This window comes from Vanellus vanellus (assembly GCF_965231255.1).
Source record: "Vanellus vanellus genome assembly, chromosome: 9".
NCBI classification, from domain to species: Eukaryota; Metazoa; Chordata; class Aves; order Charadriiformes; family Charadriidae; genus Vanellus; species Vanellus vanellus.
Genome location: NC_138914.1, coordinates 17,883,632 through 17,902,138, shown reverse-complemented (window position 1 = coordinate 17,902,138; position 18,507 = coordinate 17,883,632). Strand labels below are relative to the sequence as shown.

At 64.2% G+C, this 18,507-nt stretch overlaps 2 protein-coding genes across 3 annotated transcripts; both read left to right on the top strand.

The window, feature by feature from the left end:
• Positions 1–234: 234 nt before the first annotated feature.
• Positions 235–11,085, top strand: SEMA3F (semaphorin 3F). Of its 2 annotated transcripts, XM_082487672.1 has the most exons (17): positions 235–318; positions 481–543; positions 1,319–1,438; positions 2,860–2,940; positions 5,051–5,144; positions 5,541–5,660; positions 6,685–6,824; positions 6,902–7,016; positions 7,220–7,289; positions 7,410–7,554; positions 7,671–7,893; positions 8,710–8,798; positions 9,107–9,148; positions 9,399–9,556; positions 9,636–9,703; positions 10,365–10,498; positions 10,591–11,085. In XM_082487672.1, exons 1-17 carry the CDS (start codon positions 250–252, stop codon positions 10,999–11,001), a joined length of 2,142 nt encoding a protein of 713 aa, XP_082343798.1. In that variant the 5' UTR covers positions 235–249; the 3' UTR covers positions 11,002–11,085. The 2 variants fall into 2 exon arrangements, with proteins under 2 accessions (XP_082343798.1, XP_082343797.1); XM_082487671.1 differs by lacking the exon at positions 2,860–2,940.
• Positions 11,086–14,198: 3,113 nt separating this feature from the next.
• GNAT1 (G protein subunit alpha transducin 1) lies at positions 14,199–17,624 on the top strand (the record flags this gene model as incomplete). Its single annotated transcript, XM_082487546.1, has 8 exons — positions 14,199–14,304; positions 15,744–15,786; positions 16,127–16,268; positions 16,342–16,499; positions 16,583–16,711; positions 16,799–16,928; positions 17,023–17,176; positions 17,434–17,624. 8 exons carry the CDS (start codon positions 14,199–14,201, stop codon positions 17,622–17,624), a joined length of 1,053 nt encoding a protein of 350 aa, XP_082343672.1.
• Between the last annotated feature and the right edge of the window lie 883 nt (positions 17,625–18,507).

Below are 18,507 nucleotides of genomic sequence, written 5' to 3'. Positions count from 1 at the left end.
TATGGGGCTGGAAGGTGGGTGACATGGCCTGGAAGGTGCCCACCTCATCTCACAGGAGGTTCTCCAGCTGGGCCCAGGCTTGGACTCAGGAGCAGGGGTGGCACTGGGGAAGGCGGGGGTCCCCATGGTGCTGATGCATGGCCCTTTGCCCCTGCAGAGCTGAAGGCGACGGGCACAGCGCACTTCTTCAACTTCCTCCTCAACTCCAGCGATTACCGCATCCTGCTGAAAGACGAGGACCACGACCGCATGTACGTGGGCAGCAAGGACTACATCCTCTCGCTGGACCTCCACGACATCAACCGCGAGCCCCTCATCGTAAGCTGCCATCGCAGGGCACGGGTGAAAGGGGGGCAACTGGGCACCCGGGCAGGCATTTTGGATGCTGGGGCAAGAGCTCGATGGGCGTCGCTGGTGCTGGTGGGGAAGAGGTGGGGCTGGGTGGGAGCCCTGGTCACCCCTGGGCTGGTGTCTCTGCAGATCCACTGGCCTGCGTCCCAGCAGAGGATTGAGGAGTGCATCCTGTCGGGCAAGAACAGCAACGTGAGTGGCCACCACAAACCTCATTCTGGTAGCGGAGGGAGGGCTGTTGGCCAGCACTGGAGGGGGGTTCATGTCCTCATGTCCTACCCTGGAAAAGCCATCCCCAGGTCCCCTGTAGTGTGGCAGCATCTGCAGCCATGCTGGGATGGGGTGGCACTCCAAGGTGTCGCGGGGTCCTGCCACTCCTTCTATCCCAGCCGTGCAGCTCCTGGAGAGCTTCATGGGCGAGCAGGAGGCCGAGCAACCCACGCTGCTTCCTCCTGCCAGCCAGGGCTGAGCCCTCCAGCCTGCCAGCTCGTGGTCCATGCCAACCCCTGACGTGTGCTGTCCCATGCCATGTACCAACCCATGAGCCATGCCAACACATGACCTATGCCATCCCATGACCCACAGCAAGCCATGGCCCAACAGCCACCTGTGTCCCATGCCAACCCATGGCTCCATGTCAACCCATGACCCATGCCATCCCGTGACTCATCCCAACCCGTAACCCATGCCACCCATGGCTGCATGCCATCCCCAGACCCATGCCACCCCATGACCCCACCAACCTGTGGGCCCACCCCAACCCGTGTCCCCATGCCATGTCCCGTGCCCCCTGCCAACCTCCCACCTTCCTGGCTCCTTGGCTTGCTTTCTCCCTTCCCCAGTTCCTGCCCCATGCCAGGGGGCTGGACCCCGTGGTGCCTGCCCCACCGTGGGTGCCGGCAGGTGGTGGGCAGGGGGGTGCCCCTGTCCCCTTGCTGGGGTTGGCACCCCCTCCTCTGCTTCCCAGGGGGAGTGTGGCAACTTCATACGCCTGATCCAGCCCTGGAACCGGACTCACCTCTACGTGTGCGGCACCGGTGCCTACAACCCCATCTGCGCTTTCGTCAACCGTGGGCGCAAAGCCCAGGTGAGGGGTGGGAGGGACGGGGTGGGGGGGCTGATCCAGTGCCCGGCCCAGCGGTGCCGGCGCAGCCGCTATGGGACTGCGGCGGGGCGCGGGAGGCTGGGGCGGCACGGCTCGGCTCTGCCAGCTGGCGGTGGGAGGTTTGGGGGGACAGAGGGTTGGCGAGCAGCAGCAGGCTGAGGGATGACCGTGGCTAACGGTGCTGTGCTGCTGAGTGGGGCCGAGCCGTCTCTGAAGACCGAGGACTTCTCTTCACCCCGATGCTGGCTTCCAGGCAACGTGCCCTCCCGCCCCGCTGGCCGCAGCCACCGCTGGATCTCTGCCGGGGCGACGGATGTGTCTCCCCCCAGTTTCTCACCTGCTGCTGGGCCGCTGAGCCCCTTGCCACGGATGTGGAGGATGCCTGGCACCACGCCAGCACCGGTGTTGCACAGGGAGACCCGTGTCCGGGGCTGTGCTGGCACGTGTGGCCATGTCAGAGACGTCCCTGGATGGATGTCACCCAGCCCTGAGTACCACACTGTGCAGCAAGAGGGCGGCATCAAAGCTGCGTGCCGCCGGGCTGAATGCACGATGGACAGAGGAGCATTTTTGGGACAGCCCTGGGAGGGAGCCAGGCTCTGCAAGGAGCAACACGGGTGTCCCGGGGGACCCCGAGCCCTGTGAGGTGTCCATCTCCCAGCGCCAGGGTGGCAGGTCCTGGGCTGTGTCCTCTCCTGCGGTCGGAGCGGGCCGGGTGCCACCAGTCTGAACCATGGGAGGAGCACGACGCTGGATGTGGAGGACAGGCGTCTACCTCAGTGCCCCCCGTGCCTGGCACGGGCACCGAGAGAGGTGGATGCTGCTTGGACCACTCCGGATTGGGATCAGACTGGGACTGGATTGGGACCGGATTGGAACCGGACTGGGCAGTGGTAGCATTTGAGGACCAGGGGTGCCAGTGGTACTGAGGACAGCATCGTGTGTCCCCTCTGGTGGAGCTGGTGGTGGTGTGGCAGGGACAGGGGGTCCCGGTGACCCCCACGGTGCCAGTAGCTTCCCCCGTGTCGTGGCTCGGTGCCGGGGCATTGCTCCTCTCCGCGGGGTGCTGCCAGCTGGGTGGCACGTGCCAGCGTTGTGTCCCCGGGCATGAACCCAACCTGGACGGCTCTAACGTGCAGCCACCACTCCGCTCTCTCCTGCCCCGCGCCGGGACACCCCGGTTCTGCGGGAGGGCGCAGGATCCGTCCCGGAGGAGCTCCTGCTGGAGGCCAGCCCAGCCCGCAGCATCCCTGGACCCCTGCCGGCACCGCCCGGGGGACCGCAGCTCTGCTGCTCCGTGGGCACCCATCACCCCAGCTCGTGGGGTCCCCCCGCCCGCCCCCGCCCCGGGGGGTCCTTCCTCCCTGCTGGCGCTAACTCTCTGCCCTGCTCCTTTTCCCCAGGGGTTTCCGCCGAGCCAGCCGGGAGGCCGGGAAAGCAGATCCACCGACGGCCCCCTCAGCCCAAGACCAGCACAAAGCAAGGTGGGAACCAGTCTGGGAGCCCGCCGCAGCCGTGCCCACCTCTCCCCCGGGCCACGACGGAGCCGCGGGCTCCTTCTCCTTCCCACCGGCATGCTTCCGACCCCCGGGCTGGGTGCCCCGTGCCATGGGCATCCCTGCCCTTTCCTCCCCTCTCAGCACAGCATCCTCCGGCCACCGGCCTGGCATCTCCGCTCTCTTTCTTTCACTAACTCCTTCCTCCCAGGCCGTGCACGGGTCCCCCGCGGGGGACACTGTCAGGGACGGTTGCTCCCCATGCCCCCCTGCCGGCTTTTCCCGGCTCCGGGCTTTCTGTGTCCGTTGGAAGCAGGCTCACATGTCGGCAGAGCCGTGGGGCTCTGGATGGTTGAGGGGAGGATGCCAAGACGAGGCGATGTGCAGGAGGTGTTTTGGTAGGGTCTACAAAAACATCGCTGAGCCGCCGCTTTGCCCTGCCCTGGGAGGGGATTGTGTCATCCCCGTGGGCGAGCGGGCTTGGGGAGGCGATGGCATCCCCGGCTTCTGGGGACACCCAGCATCCAGCCCACCCTGACAGTGTCACCCCCCCCGAGCCTCTCCTCTCTGGACTAACGTGGGTCAGTGCATGGGACGGGGAGCGCGTGGGGAGCAGGCACCCTGTGGCAGCCTGGGGCTCCATCCCTGTGTCCCCTTCAGCCCCTCTGCTCCGAGGGGGACTGCTCCGAGGGCGGGTGGTAGGAGGGCAGAAGGCAGTGCTCGGCTGCGAGCATCTCGCCGGCTTCGGGCATCTTCTGCTACCAGTTTGCCCAGTAGGGAAGCACTGTTGCCACTGCAGTCCCATCAGGGCCCCCCAGTTCCTCCGTCCCTTCCATCTGACCCCACCATCCGCAGGGAGAAGCTCCCCGATGCGGCTCCCTGTGCCCCAAGCGGGAGCTTCCCAGGGGCTGCTGGCACCCGCTTTCTGGCAACTCCGATGCAGTTCCAGACACATCAGCAGAACGGCGGTGGTGGCACTGCGATGGCTCGGGGGTTGCCCAGTTGGGAGGGTGAAATGGTGTGACTGGTTTGCCCAACTTGGGAAGTGGGGCCAGCGCCGAGCAGAGGAGTTTGTGACGGTGATGTGGCACAGGCAGCAAGGTGTAGCAATGGGGATGGCAGAAGTGTGGCTGTCCCCATCCTCTGGGTGCCCCAGGAGAAGCTGGCATGAGCAAACCCTCCAGTGGGAGATATGAGCATCCCGTCTCCCCACCCCTCCTGCCCTTCCCAGAGCCGGGGGCTCTGCCAGGACCCTTCTCGCCTCTCGACAGAGGGTGATCACCACCGTGTCCATTGCCCCTGTGTCACAGCCAGGGCACAGGACCAGCGGGCAGCTCCACCAGCCCGATTTGTTCGCTCAAGGTCCCCCATGCTGCTGCTTAGTCCTGTCCACGGGGGTCTATACACCGGGGTGAGGGGTGACCTGGCTGGGCCACCATGGCAGAGGATTTTGGGCCAGCTGGCACCGGCAGAGGATTTTGCGTGCGTTTCTGGAGGCCATATGGGTCTCACCTCTGGCTGAGGACTTGTAATGGTGCCGGGGATGGCCACGGGGAAGGCAGAGGTGACAGAGGGGAGGTGGCTCCTAACGGCGTGGGGCAGCTAACAGCACTCGCCGCGATGCCACCCTGGTGACGCCCACTGGAAGATGCGTCTTGGCAAGAAGAGCACAGTGGGTCCAGCAGCCAAGCTATGCTGCTGGCCAAATCCTGCCTTCTGAAGCTGCTGGAGCTGCATGACCTGGAGACGGCCAAGCACCAATGTGTGGCTTGGCCAGCCGGAGCAAAGAGGTGGCCAGAGGGAGATGTTTGCCCAGAAGCGGGCCCGGGAGATGGATGTCCCATTTCAGCCTGGCGGCTCAGCCAAGTCTCCAAGCAATGGAGGGCACGGAGAAGCACCCAGCAACGTCGGAGGAGTAGCTTGTGGGGGCTTCAGCTTCTCAGGAGACCTGCAGACTCCTGGTGTGGTCCATCTGCATCCGTCCACACTGCTGGGCTCCATCCTGGAGGAGGCCACCTCTCCTGGTGGGCTTTGGAAGGTGCCACAGCAATGGAGGGGTAAAAGTCTAAGCAGCTCCTTGGTTTGCTTCCTTTTTCAGGATTATATCTTCTACCTGGAGCCGGACAAGCTGGAGTCAGGCAAGGGGAAGTGCTCCTACGACCCCAAAGTAGACACCGTCTCTGCATTAATAAGTGAGTCCTGTAGCTCCCTGGGACACCAGGGCCAGTGCTGCCTGCACTGGGGAGAAGGAACGTGCAGGCAGGATGGGACAACTGCTCCCACTGTCTTCCTGCATTGCCCAAATATCCCCAGGGAGATGGGTTCCAACCCCTGCCACCCCTGCCTGCTCCAGGGATGGCTGGGCACCCGGGATGCCCAGTCCTTGGGCACCTGGCCTAGTGGAGGTGAGGGTCCTGGTTACAGACCAGTGCCAACCTCCTGAGCTCTCTGGCATGGCCACAGGCAGTGGCTCTTGGTCGCCCAGCGGCTACCGGCTGGGGCTGAGGCTGAATGAAGCCTGGGGCAGTGGGAGGAGGTGGGTGGATGGGACTAGGTGGGGGTCCCCAGCTGTTCTCTGCCCTCTGCAGATGAAGAACTCTACGCTGGCGTCTACATTGACTTCATGGGCACGGACGCAGCCATCTTCCGCACCATGGGCAAGCAGACAGCCATGAGGACAGACCAGTACAATTCACGCTGGCTCAACGGTGAGTTTGGGTGTCACTGGCCCAGGTTCCCTGGGGATCCCACGGCTCCAACCCTAGAGATGAGACTCGTCATGTCATACTGTGTCCTTCTCCCAGGACAGAGACAGTAGCCAGCATGGGCAGGCGGATGGGTGGTGGTGTGGGATGGATGGGTGATGGTGTGGGATGGATAGGTGGGTGGACGGATGGGCGGACAGATGATGGATGGACTGATAATGTATGGATGGGTGGATGGATGAATGGATTGGTGTATGAGGGATAGATGGACGATGGATGGATGGATGGATGGATGGATGGATGGATGGATGGATGGATGGATGGAAATCTAGGCAGAAGAGCAGAGGGATAGCTGTGTGGAGCATGGTGACAGACGTGCTGGGAGCTTTGCTGGGCAGCAGGAGCAGCCAGCTGGTGAGAGATGGGGCTGGCTCTGCTGGAGTCCATGCATGGGTTTCTGCTGGGCTGAGATGTCAACCATGTCGCCTGCAATCAGTGACCCCGACCGCTCATCCTGCCCCCCTCGGAGCAACCCTGCCCGCAGGGCGGCAGCTGAGTAAACAGAGCAGAGCAGATGGGCTGATCCTGCCGGGCCGGGGAGCCGGCGGGGCGGTAACCTGAAGAGGGGGAGCTGTCAGCGCAGGCTGGGCACCGGCTGATGGATGGCAGGGAGAAGCTTCCTGAGAAGCTTCCAGGCTGTGTGGTTCCTCCCCGGGGGGAAGACCAGTTCCCACCGCCCTGCTCATAGAGCTGCTGGAGCCTTCCACCCTGTGGACCTCAGGGATGTTCCCAGGGACCTCAGGGATGCTCCAAGTCCCTCCCAGAGCACCGATCATCACCGGAGACATACGGATCCTCATCCCACCTCTGTAGCTCTGGTCCAGCTCCCATGCTCACCCTGCAACCATGGCAATGCTTTTCGAGGAGTGGTGTGATGCTGGAGGAGAGAGTGGCTCAGCATCCTACTGTGGCATGGGGCAGGGATGCTGCTGGGCTGACCGTGCCATGCCGTGCCGTGCCGTTCCAGACCCGGCCTTTGTCCGTGCCCAGCTCATCCCCGACAGCAGTGAGAGGAACGACGATAAGCTCTACTTCTTCTTCCGAGAGAAGTCGGCCGATGCCCCACTAAGCCCTGGGGTCTACTCCCGCATCGGACGCATCTGCCTGGTAGGTGGAGCGGTGGGTGGGCAGGGGAGCAGGCAGGGGAGCAGGCAGGGCTGACCACAGGGGTCCCTCCATTGCAGAATGACGACGGGGGCCACTGCTGCCTCGTGAACAAGTGGAGTACCTTCCTGAAGGCCCGGCTCGTTTGCTCCGTGCCGGGACCTGATGGGATCGAGACACACTTTGATGAGCTCCGTGAGTGAGCGAGACGGGAGCCGGGGTCCTTCTGCACCCCTGCGGGGTTGGGGGACATCCTGGGGAGGGCTGAGGACCCCCTTGCTGCCCCCCCACCTCTTACCTCTCCCACGCGGAGCTGCTCTCCCCCCTGCCCTGACATCCCTGGGCATGAGGAGGGTCTCACCTCCCCCATGGTGACACCCCCATCTTTCTGTCCCAAGAGGACGTCTTCATCCAGCAGACTCAGGACACCAAGAACCCTGTTATCTACGCTGTGTTCTCTGCTTCGGGGTAAGTGCTGACCCCCCCAGCACATAGCAGTGGAGGGGTGTCCCCAGCTGGGTGGGGGTCTTGGTGATGCGGTGGCGGGCAGCACCAAGCCAGAGGGTGGCAGCAGGTCCTTTCTCCCAGGTCGGTCTTCAAAGGCTCTGCTGTCTGTGTCTACTCCATGGCCGACATCCGCATGGTCTTCAATGGGCCCTTCGCACACAAAGAGGGACCCAACTATCAGTGGATGCCCTACACGGGCAAAATGCCCTACCCCCGGCCGGGCACCGTAAGTACCCCCCGGGCACACATGGGGAGGTGAGCTGGCACCTGCTGGGCAGCCATCACCCTCGGACCCATGTCCGGATATCGGGTCACCGAGCACTGGTGACATTTGTGTCACAGTGCCCCGGGGGGACCTTCACCCCATCCATGAAGTCAACCAAGGATTACCCTGACGAAGTGATCAACTTCATGCGTGCACACCCGCTGATGTACCACGCCGTCTACCCTACCCACCGCCAGCCGCTGGTGGTCCGCACCAACGTCAACTACCGCTTCACCACCGTGGCCGTCGACCAGGTGGACGCAGCAGACGGGCGCTATGAGGTGCTTTTCCTGGGCACAGGTACCCACGCCGCGCACCGCGGGGAACGCAGCATGCTCCGGCGCGGCCCCGGAGGGCACGGGCACCACCAGGGCTGGCCAGAGCACGGTGCCCTCCGCCACGCTGGAGTGGGGCGAGGGGCTGAGACACCCTACCCCCCATCCGGAGATCCCTGCCCCTCCTCGAGGCTCCAGCCTCGTCTTTCCCCTGCCCCAGTGCCCATCCCACAGACCCCGCCATCCAGCCTGGTCCTTCCCATAGCCTAGTTCTTGTCCCCAGGGTCAACGATTCAGCATGATACCTCCCATCCCAGGGATGCCACCATCCAGCCTGGTCCTTTTGCAACCCCAGTGCCCATCCTATGGGCTCTGTGATCCAGCCTCATGCTTCCCGTTGCCCATCCTAAGCCCACCATCATCAAACCTCATGCTTCCCCTGCCCGATTCCCTATCCTAGATGCAGCAGCACCCTGCCCTGTCCTTCCCCAGCCCCAGTGCCCATCGTGGGGGCACTGGTGCCCATCCTGGTGCTTCCCCTGCTCTAATGTGCATCCCAGAGCCTCCATGATGCATCCCGGTCTTTCCCATGCCCCGGTGCCCATTCCCAGCTGCTGTCCCCACCCTGCCCTGGATGGTGGCAGTCCCTAGCCACAGGCAGTGACATGAGCTGGAACACCGCACCCCAGGCACAGCTGCCCGATGTGGCAGGAGAGATGGGGATGGGCTTGGGGGGATGTCCTTCCTCCCCCCAGCTCAAGCAGAGACCCCTTTCCCAGGAGGGGAGGGCACGGGTGGCCAGGGGTGGTACTGAGCACCTGGGCACCGTTGTGTCTTGCAGATCGGGGCACCGTGCAGAAGGTCATCGTGCTCCCCCGGGATGACATGGAGACAGAGGAGCTCATGCTGGAGGAGATCGAGGTGTTCAAGGTAAGGGCTGGCCTGTCCTCCACCCTCTGCTGAGGGCCCTTGACCCAGCCCCTTGGGACATCAGCCAGCTCCTTGGGACACCACCCAGCCCCTTGGGACATCAGCCAGCCCCTTGGGACACCAGCCACCCCTTGGCTGGCTCTGGAGGGACCCCAAGCACTGGTCCTCCTGCTGCCTCCTTACAGCTCCCCCTGCCCGCCCCTGCCCACCCCAGCTGCCTGGGGGGTATTCTGGGGTGCCCACCCTGGGGCTGCAGCACCAGGGCAGGTGGTCACCTCTCCATCTCCTTCACTCCTGCTCCCATCTAGGTGCCAGCACCCATCAAGACGATGACCATTTCCTCCAAGAGGGTGAGTCACAGTGTGTGGTGGAGAGCCAGGGAGATCCTACCACGGGCCCAGCCATGGCGCTGCCCACTGTCACCACAGCACCAGAGCGGCTGGTGGGGAGGCACGCGGGTGGCCGCAGGGCAACCTGGCTCTGGTGGCTCTGGTGTCTTGGCTGGTCCCAGTACTGAGAGTCTGCAATTCATTCTTGGGGGTCCTTGCAGGGTGGGGAGGAGATAGCATCTCACCCTGTCCTCTTTGTGCCCCCCAACAGCAACAGCTGTATGTGTCCTCGGCAGTAGGAGTGACCCACCTGGCCCTGCACCGCTGCGACGTGTACGGGGAAGCCTGTGCCGACTGCTGCCTGGCCCGGGACCCCTACTGCGCCTGGGACGGCAGCGCCTGCACCCGCTACTCTGCTTCCTCCAAGAGGTACGGGGGGCCGGGGAGAGCGGCAGGGAGGGACCCCCCTGGCCCCAGGCTGCCCCGCTCACCTCCCACCTCCCCACAGGCGGAGCCGGCGGCAGGACGTCCGGCACGGCAACCCCATCCGCCAGTGCCGCGGCTACAACTCCAACGGTGAGTGAGGTCTGGGGCACAGCCCCACAGCACCATGGGGGGAAGCTGGGGGGGTGTCCTGAGGGCAGGGGGTGGGAGGGCCAGAGGAGGACATGGGAGGATGGATGCCCTGGAGGGATGATGTTTGTGTGAGTGGATATATGGGAAAAGGGTGAGGATGGATGGATGGATGGATGGATGGACGGATGGATGGATGGAAGGAAAGAAGGAAGGAAGGAAGGAAGGAAGGAAGGAAGGAAGGAATAATGGATGAATTGATGAAAGAATGGATATATTGGACAGGAGGATGAACATGGATGAGTGGATATAACAGGGATGAGGATGAGCACTGATGGGTGGGTGGGTGGGTAGATGGGTGGATGGATGGATGGATGAATGGATGGATTGATTGATGAATGAATACGTTGGAGAGAAGGATGAACATGGGTGGGTGGATGGATGGATGGTTGGTTGGTTGGATAGATAGACGGACACCCTTGTGGAAGCACGGCTACACTAGAGGAGGAGCACACTTGCTGGGTGGCTGGGGAGCAGGCAGACCTGTGGCTGGAGGTGGACAGGCACTCTCCCTCGGAGAGACGGTGGGCTGGGCAGGAGGGCAGTGGGGCAGGGGCACGGGGTGCGCGCGTGTGACTTGGCTGCCTGTGGCCCACCCCTGCAGCTAACAAGAACACAGTGGAGGCCGTGCAGTACGGGGTGGAGGGCAGCACTGCCTTCCTGGAGTGCCAGCCCCGCTCGCCCCAGGCCAGCGTCAAGTGGCTGCTGCAGAAGGACAACAGCGACCGGCGGAAAGAGGTAGGGCAGGGTGCTGCTCCGGGGGCGCGGGAGGGACCCCGGGGGGGCCGGGCGCCCGTCGGCTGAGCCGTGCCGCTTCTCCCCCCCCCCAGCTGCGGGTGGAGGGCCGGGTGCTGCGGACGGAGCAGGGCTTGCTGCTGCGTGCCCTCCAGCTCACCGACAGTGGCCTCTACTCCTGCACCGCCACCGAGAACAACTTCAAGCACACGGTGACCAAGGTGCAGCTCCGCGTCCTCAGCGGCCGCGCCGTCCACGCCGTGCTGGTCCAGGCGGAGACCCCCCCTGGCCTGCCGGGTGCCCCCACTCCCCGCTACCAGGACCTGCTGCAGCTCCTCACCCAGCCTGAAATGGGACTCCTGGACCAGTACTGCCAGGGCTACTGGCGGCATACGGCCGCCAGCCCCCCCCAGCCGCTGGCTGGCCTCAAAGCCAAGGAGCAGCAGGACCAGAAGAAGCCTCGGAACCGCCGGAATCACCAGCCAGAGACCTACGGGCATACATGAAACCATCATCAGGGACTTTGCTAGCACAGTGGTCTATTTTTCCCCCCTTTTAATATTAAAAATATCTATAAATAAATATATATATATATATACATACATGCACACACGCACGCAGACACACGCGCTCCCCCCCTCCCACAGGAGACGGTATTTATTTGTAGGTTGTACATAGTCACTGGGGTGATGCGACCCCTACCTCCTGCCCCGGGGAGGAGAAGGGACCCGCGGGGCGGCCACGGCCATCCATGCTATCTTCTCCCCTGCCCCGGGACCCCAAGATCATGGGGTGTGGGGACTGTCAGGCACCACGGCCGCTGTCTTCCCCCCGGTTGGGGCACAGCACCGCCCCAGGGGCTGGAGGAGCGGGGTCCTAATGCGGGATGGGGGTGATGCCCTGGGGAGGAGGACAAACCCCAGCTAGGGAGGACGAGTCGGGGGCAGGGGGAGAGGTGATGCTGGACAAGGTCTGCCCCACACAAACCGGTCGCAGCCCTTACAGCTTCCTGCCTCGGTTTCTCCACCCGATTATCGAGGAGCTTCAGACCATCAGGCAAGTCCAGGAGAAGGGGGCTGTGGGGCTTGGCAGGGGGGGAGGCAGGACGCTCAAGATGAGACCCAGGTGTCCAGGCCACAGTGGGGGCTTGTCCAGGGTCTTTGAGTGGGGAAGGGAAGGAGAAGGGGCTGTGCCGGGGTAAGACCTCGGGCAGCCGCTGGTGCTCGCTGGCACCGGCACCCCTGGGCATTTGGGGCATTCAGCTCATCAGCCGCCCCCTTTGGGGCACCCTGGTGGTTGTTGGGGGGTTGTAAATAGTTGTACATGGGGAGTACAGGGGCGGCTGGGGCCAGGCAAGTGCCCCTTGCTGCAACTGGGGCACCCCCAAATAAACACTGGTTTTGGGACGGACGCGGGCGCCTGCGTGTGCTCTGTCGGGGACGGGGAGCCGGGGGCTGCGCTGCCACCTGGTCCCACCACATAACCCCCTTAACTCTGCCCCTGAGCCCTGCCGGGGGTGCGAGGGCTGGGGGGAGCCTGGGAGAGCACTGGGAACACTGGGAAGCCAGGGACACTGGGTGCTGGGGGTGGGCAACAGGCAGGACCGGGGAGGGGGGCACGGGGAGATGGCAGTGCTGCCTGGGTGTTAGGGGTATGTACACTGGGCTGGGCTAGCAGCCAGTACTGGGTGTTACTGGAAGTACTGGGAGCACTCGGAGTCAGTACTGGGGTCACTGGGGGAAGTACTGGGGCACTAGGATTTGGTACTGGGAGACGGTACTTGGTGGTACTGGGCGCATGGAGGGGTGGCTCTACTGGGGGCACTGGAGGTGGTAGCGGTTGATCCTGGAGGCACTCTGGTCGGTACTAGGGCAATGAGGGTGGTACTGGACTCCTCTGGGTGGTCCTGGGAGGCACTGGGGTCAGTGCTGGGAGGTCCTGGGCTATACTGGGGACCGTACTGGGGACACTAGAAGTTGGTACTGGGTGGTACTGGGGGCATTCAGATTCCATACTGAGGGCACCAGGAGAAGTGCTGGGGCATTAGGAGTTGGTACTGGGAGGCTGTACTTGGTGGTACTGGGGGCACGGGGGGGAGGAGTGGCACTGGGCCCTACAGGGGGGCACAGGGTGTGCGATACTGGGGGGCACTCTGGTCGGTACTGGGGCAATGGAGGTGGTACTGTGCTCCTCTGGGCGGTCCCGGGAGGCACTGGGGTGGGTGCTGGGAGGTCCTGGACTATGCTGGGTGCAGTACTGGTGACACTGGGGGCGGTGCAGGGTCGTACTGGGGGCGCGGGGCTCTACTGGCAGCCGTGCTGGGTCCGTTCGCCCCCTGGCGGCGGAGCGCGGCGCTGCAGGAGACCCATAGTCCGGGGGGGGGGCACTGGGGACAGCCGGGGGTGTGGGACATGGGGACACTGGGCTGGACTGGGGACACCTGGGGGAGTCCTGGAGACACTGGGAGCGGGGGCGTGGGGACACAGAGGGGTCACTGGGGTGTGTCTGGGGACAATAAGTCTCACTGGGGGGGGCAATGGGGGGCACTGGGGACATGGGAGGGGGGAACTGGTGGCCTAAGGACACTGGGGAGGGGCGCTGAGGGGCCTGGGGACATTGAGGGGGTCACTGTGGTTGGTGTGGGAGCACAGGAGTGGCACTGGGGTGCTCCTGGATGTTCAGAAGTTTTTTTGGGGGGGACATGTCCTGAGGACACTGGAGGGGGGACACTGGGATTGCTTGGGGACATCAGTGGGATACTGGGATTTCTCCTTGCGATACTGGGGAGTGTTACTGGGGAGGGGCTTGGAGACCCTGGGGAAGGCACTTGGGCATCCCTGACGATATTGTGCAGGTGTTGCTGAAGGGGATTGGGGACGCTTCGGGAGGGTGATACTGGGCTGGCTTGGTGATACTGGGAGTGTACTGGTGGGTGGCCAGGGTCATTGGCGGAGGGTCCTGGAAGGGGCCCAAGGGACACAAGGTGGGGTGACTGGGGCTGGCATTCAATCAATATGGGGGGGGGTGCCCCTGGGGGCAGTGGGCACAGGGACCTGGGGACACTGGGATGTCTTACGAGGGGGGGGGGGGGGGGGCTGTGGACACTGGTCCAGAGCGGGGGGGTGAGGGGGTGAGTGGATAACCAGCATGAGCTGGGGACAACGGGGACATCTCCACCCACTGCCCCCAGCCCCTGCCAGACCCCAGCAGAGCCCCCCAGCTCCAACTCCCCCGGGGTCCACAACAGAGCCAGAGCTGGGTGGGGGGTCCCACAGCCCCGGGGGTGGCCAGGTCACTGTCCCCAGCCCCAGAGTGGGGGCAAAGCAGGGGGGCGGGCTGATTGGCCTTGTCCCCCCCCCACTGCCCCCTCAGCAGAAGCGCTGACGCCGGGAGCCGTGGGATTGCTGAGCTCAGCCCGCTGCAGATTTAAGGGGCTTTATCCAGGGAGGGCAGTTGGGGGGGGGGCCCGGCTTAAGCCACGGGTGCTGAGCGCAGCACCCCACCCGGGCGGCCCCCCGGGACCTTGGCCCCGTCCTTGGCCCACATTGGGTGGGCGGTGGCGGCGGTGGCAGCGGGGCAGTCGGCGGCGGGCGCAGCGGGCGCAGGGAGGCGAGCGCTGGAGGCGGCGGGGGGCTGGAACTCGTTGCCCATCCTGGTGCTGACCTCCAAGGAGCGGGTAAGCCGTCGGGCCGCGGGGCCGAGGATGGGCGCCGGAGCCAGCGCTGAGGAGAAGCACTCCCGCGAGCTGGAGAAGAAGCTCAAAGAAGACGCTGAGAAGGATGCCAGGACCGTCAAGCTGCTACTGCTGGGTATGGAGGGAACACCACCCTGGGGGAGATACCCATCCTTTGTGCTCCTCACCCCAACAGCCCACCCAGTGCTCCTCTGACACCTCCCAGCACCCCTCAACCCAACCAGCCCACCCCAACAGCCCCTCCTAAACCCAACCAGCCCACCTGCTGTTCCCCTGGCCCCCAGACACTCACACAAACCCAACCAGCCCACCCGATGCTCCTCTGACACCCTGCAGACACACTCCCTAAACCCAAGCAGCCCACCCAATGTTTCCCTGACTCCCACAGCACCCTTAAACCCAACTAGCCCTCCTCAACAGCATCCCCATTCCCAGGCAGCCCTAACCCCCCCACCCCTCAACAGCCCACCCAATGTTTCCCTGATGCCTCCAGCACTCCTAAACCCAACCAGCCCACCCCAAGAGTGCCTCCAACAACCTCCTGCTCCCATGCACCCCTAAAACCAACCAACCCACCCAACAGCCCACCCAAAGTTTCCCTGGCCCCCCTAAACCCAACCAGCCCAGACCAACAGCCCCCTCCCTCATTTCCCTGACACCCCTGCCCAGCACACCTAAACCCAACCCCAAAAGCCCACCCAACATTTTCCTCTCCCCTCCGACACCCCTAAACCCAACCAGCCCACCCCAACAGCCCCCCCCCATTCCCAGGCTCCCCTAAACCAGCTCATCTCAACAGCTTGCTCAAGAGCCCTGACCCCCGCCAGGCACCCTGAGCCCAACAACCCATCTCAACAGCCCACCCTAAGATCCCCCCAGCTTCCACGTATCCCCCAAACCCAACCAGTCCCCCCAACATCCCCCCACTCCCAGGCCTCCTGACCCCGACCAACCCATCTCAAGAGCCTTCACCAACACCACCTATGAACACCCCACCCCGGCATCCCACCCCCATGCTCCCACGCACGCTCAGGCACCCCCATGCAGCCCACACCACCACCCCTCTGCCCAGACCTGGGGTCTGTCCCTGTGCCCCCCCACCCCAGCACTGCAGGTCATTCCCAGTCCCTCCCAGCTGCCCCAGTGGTGCCCAAGGGAGCGCCTGAGGGATGCTCTGAACACAGTGGGACAATGGGTACCATTGGTGTCTTAGCCCAGCCCAGGGCATGTCTTCCTGTGCTGCCACAGGCTTGGGGCATTGGGTGGTGGGTGGCGGGGTTGTGATGCCACTGTGTCCCCTACCCCTCCCCTGGGTCCCCGACCACGTCCCCGGCTGAGCCGCCACAGATCCCATTAGCCACAGAGGCTCAGCCCAACCTTAATGCCCGCTGGCACCAGGCTGTAATCCCCCTTGCCCTATGCTGCGGACCTGGCAAGGCCACCAGTGTCCCCCGGCCGTGCCAGGTACCAGGGGTCCCGGGGGGCCCCTGTGGGGGTACAGCTGGGGGTACCCATGGCGCAGGCACTGCTGTGACCCATGCTTTGTCCCCACAGGAGCAGGAGAGTCGGGGAAGAGCACCATCGTCAAGCAGATGAAGTAAGTGCTGGGGGATGACGCTTGGCCGTGTCCCACCATACCATACGCTTGCCCCACACCACAGCCACAGGGTCCCCCTGTCCCACCATGCCCAGCTCTGTCCCACACCACAACCATGGCCTGCACCCACCCCTTAGTGCCCGGCTCAGCCCCCTGGTGGCCACCTCAGCCCCATGCTGCACCCACAGGTGCTCCCCACCCCACAGTGCCCAGCCCAGCCCCATGCGGCACCCATAGGTGCCTTCATCCAACAGCACCCACCTCAGCTCCATGCTGCACCCATGGGTGCACGCCCACCCCATGGCGCCCAGCTCAGTCCCATGCCCTCCTCCCTGGCCAGGATCATCCATCAGGACGGTTACTCGCTGGAAGAATGCCTGGAGTTCATCGCCATCATCTACAGCAACACACTCCAGTCCATGCTGGCCATCGTGCGGGCCATGAGCACCCTCAACATCCAGTATGGAGACTCAGCTCGCCAGGTGAGGGGCACCCCACACTGGGCATGGGGGTCCTCCCAGCCCGCCGGCCCCGCTGAGCCCCTCTCCCTCGTAGGACGATGCCCGCAAGCTGCTGCACCTCTCAGACACCATCGAGGAGGGCACCATGCCCAAGGAGATGTCAGACATCATCGGGCGGCTCTGGAAGGATGCGGGCATCCAAGCCTGCTTTGACCGTGCCTCCGAGTACCAGCTCAATGACTCGGCTGGCTAGTACGTGTGGTGGAGGAGTCTGGGTGGGGTGGGGGCCTGGGGGGTGCCAGTCTTTGTCTCATGCCCATCATGTGCCTGGCCAGCTACCTGTCAGACCTGGAGCGCCTAGTGACCCCTGGCTATGTCCCCACGGAACAGGACGTGCTGCGCTCCCGTGTCAAGACCACCGGCATCATTGAGACCCAGTTCTCCTTCAAAGACCTCAACTTCAGGTGGGGGCTGAGCCCCCGGTGAGGGCTGGCACTCAGGGGGTGGGCAGGGGGTGGGGGGGGTTGCTGACTCCCCCTCGTCCTGCCCAGGATGTTCGATGTGGGTGGCCAGCGCTCGGAGCGGAAGAAGTGGATCCACTGCTTTGAGGGGGTGACCTGCATCATCTTCATCGCGGCCCTCAGCGCCTATGACATGGTCTTGGTGGAGGATGACGAAGTGGTGAGGAAGGCGCACCCCCCATACCCCCTCCACTTTGTTCCCATCACGATGTGGGGGGCCACCATGGGGCTGATGGGGTTGTGTCCCTCCACAGAACCGCATGCATGAGAGCCTGCACCTCTTCAATAGCATCTGCAACCACCGCTACTTTGCCACCACCTCCATTGTCCTCTTCCTCAACAAGAAGGACGTCTTCCTGGAGAAAATCAAGAAGGCCCATCTCAGCATCTGCTTCCCCGACTACGATGGTGAGGGTGGCAGCAGCTCTCCCATCGGGTGCAGGCGGGTGGTGACAGGGTGGTGGTGACGGGTTGGGTGCCAGCACCCTGCAGCAGCCACCCACCAGGTGTCCTCAGTACCCCATGCAAGCGGTGCTGCACTAGCCTTGCTCATGGACCAAGCAAGGTTTGCCCACCCGGGGGAGCACTGGGTCAGCACCCATGGGGGGGGGAGGGGGGCACCAGCCCAGGAAGGGACCCCCCCTCACTCACTCCTGTGCCACCAGGTCCCAACACGTACGACGACGCGGGCAACTACATCAAGCTGCAGTTCCTGGAGCTGAATATGCGGCGGGATGTGAAGGAGATCTACTCCCACATGACCTGCGCCACCGATACCGAGAACGTCAAGTTTGTCTTCGACGCTGTCACCGACATCATCATCAAGGAGAACCTCAAGGACTGTGGGCTCTTCTGAGCCCCAGCCCCAGCGTCCCCTCCCCAGCCCTGGCCTCCCCCTCCCTTGGGGCCCAGCCCCACCGCTGCCCCCACCCCATCTCCACAACCATCTCCCCTTGTCCTAAACCCCTGGGATTTGACCCGCTCAGCCCCAGAGCAACCCCTGGGTGGGGGACATGGCCCCATTCCCCCTCCCCGCCAGCCCTCCCACCAGCCAGCACTGTGGGGCACCCAGTACCACTGGGTGCTGGGGGTCCCTGAGCGTTCCAGGTGCTGGGGGGCACTGGGGGACACTGGGGGTCCCTGGTACCCTTGGAGCTGGGGGAGCACTAGGTGACCCTGGGGGTCCCTGGGTACCCCTTGGAACTGGGGGGGGCACTGGGGATCCCTTGGGTGCTGGGGTCCCTGATACCCTTGGAGCTGGGGGGCACTGGGTGACTGTGAGTGCTGGGGTCCCTGGGTACCCCTTGGAGGGGGGGGGGGGGGGGGAGGTGTACTGTGGATCCTTTGGGTGCTGGGGTCCCTGATACCCTTGGAACTGGGGGGTGCTGAGGGTCTCTTGGTTACCTCTTGGAGCTGGGACAGTACTGGGGATCCCCTGGGTGATGAGGGTCCTCGGGTACCCCTTGGAGCTGTGGGGTGCTGGGGATCCCTTGGGTGCTGGGGTCCCTAGTGCCCCTGGAGCTGATGGGTGCTGGGGGCCCTTTGGACCTGGGGGGGGGGGGGTGTCTCCAGGAACCCCTTGGAGCTGACGGGTGCTGGGAGTCCCCAGATGACCCTTGGCTATGGAGAGGCTGGGGGTCTTTTGGTGTCCCTTGGTGCTGGGGGTCCCTTGGTGTGCTGCAGGTCCCTGGTACCCCTTCGAGCTGAGGGGTGCTGGGGGGTCCCATGGGTGCCCCCTG

Excerpts from the sequence above, each read along its gene's own strand:
- SEMA3F (XM_082487672.1), top strand. The coding sequence starts at position 250 with ATGTACGTGGGCAGCAAGGACTACATCCTCTCGCTGGACCTCCACGAC. Across the intron at positions 1,439-2,859 it reads ACCGTGGGCGCAAAGCCCAG|GGGTTTCCGCCGAGCCAGCC; the intron begins GTGAGGGGTGGG and ends CCTTTTCCCCAG. Across the intron at positions 8,799-9,106 it reads AGGAGATCGAGGTGTTCAAG|GTGCCAGCACCCATCAAGAC; the intron begins GTAAGGGCTGGC and ends GCTCCCATCTAG.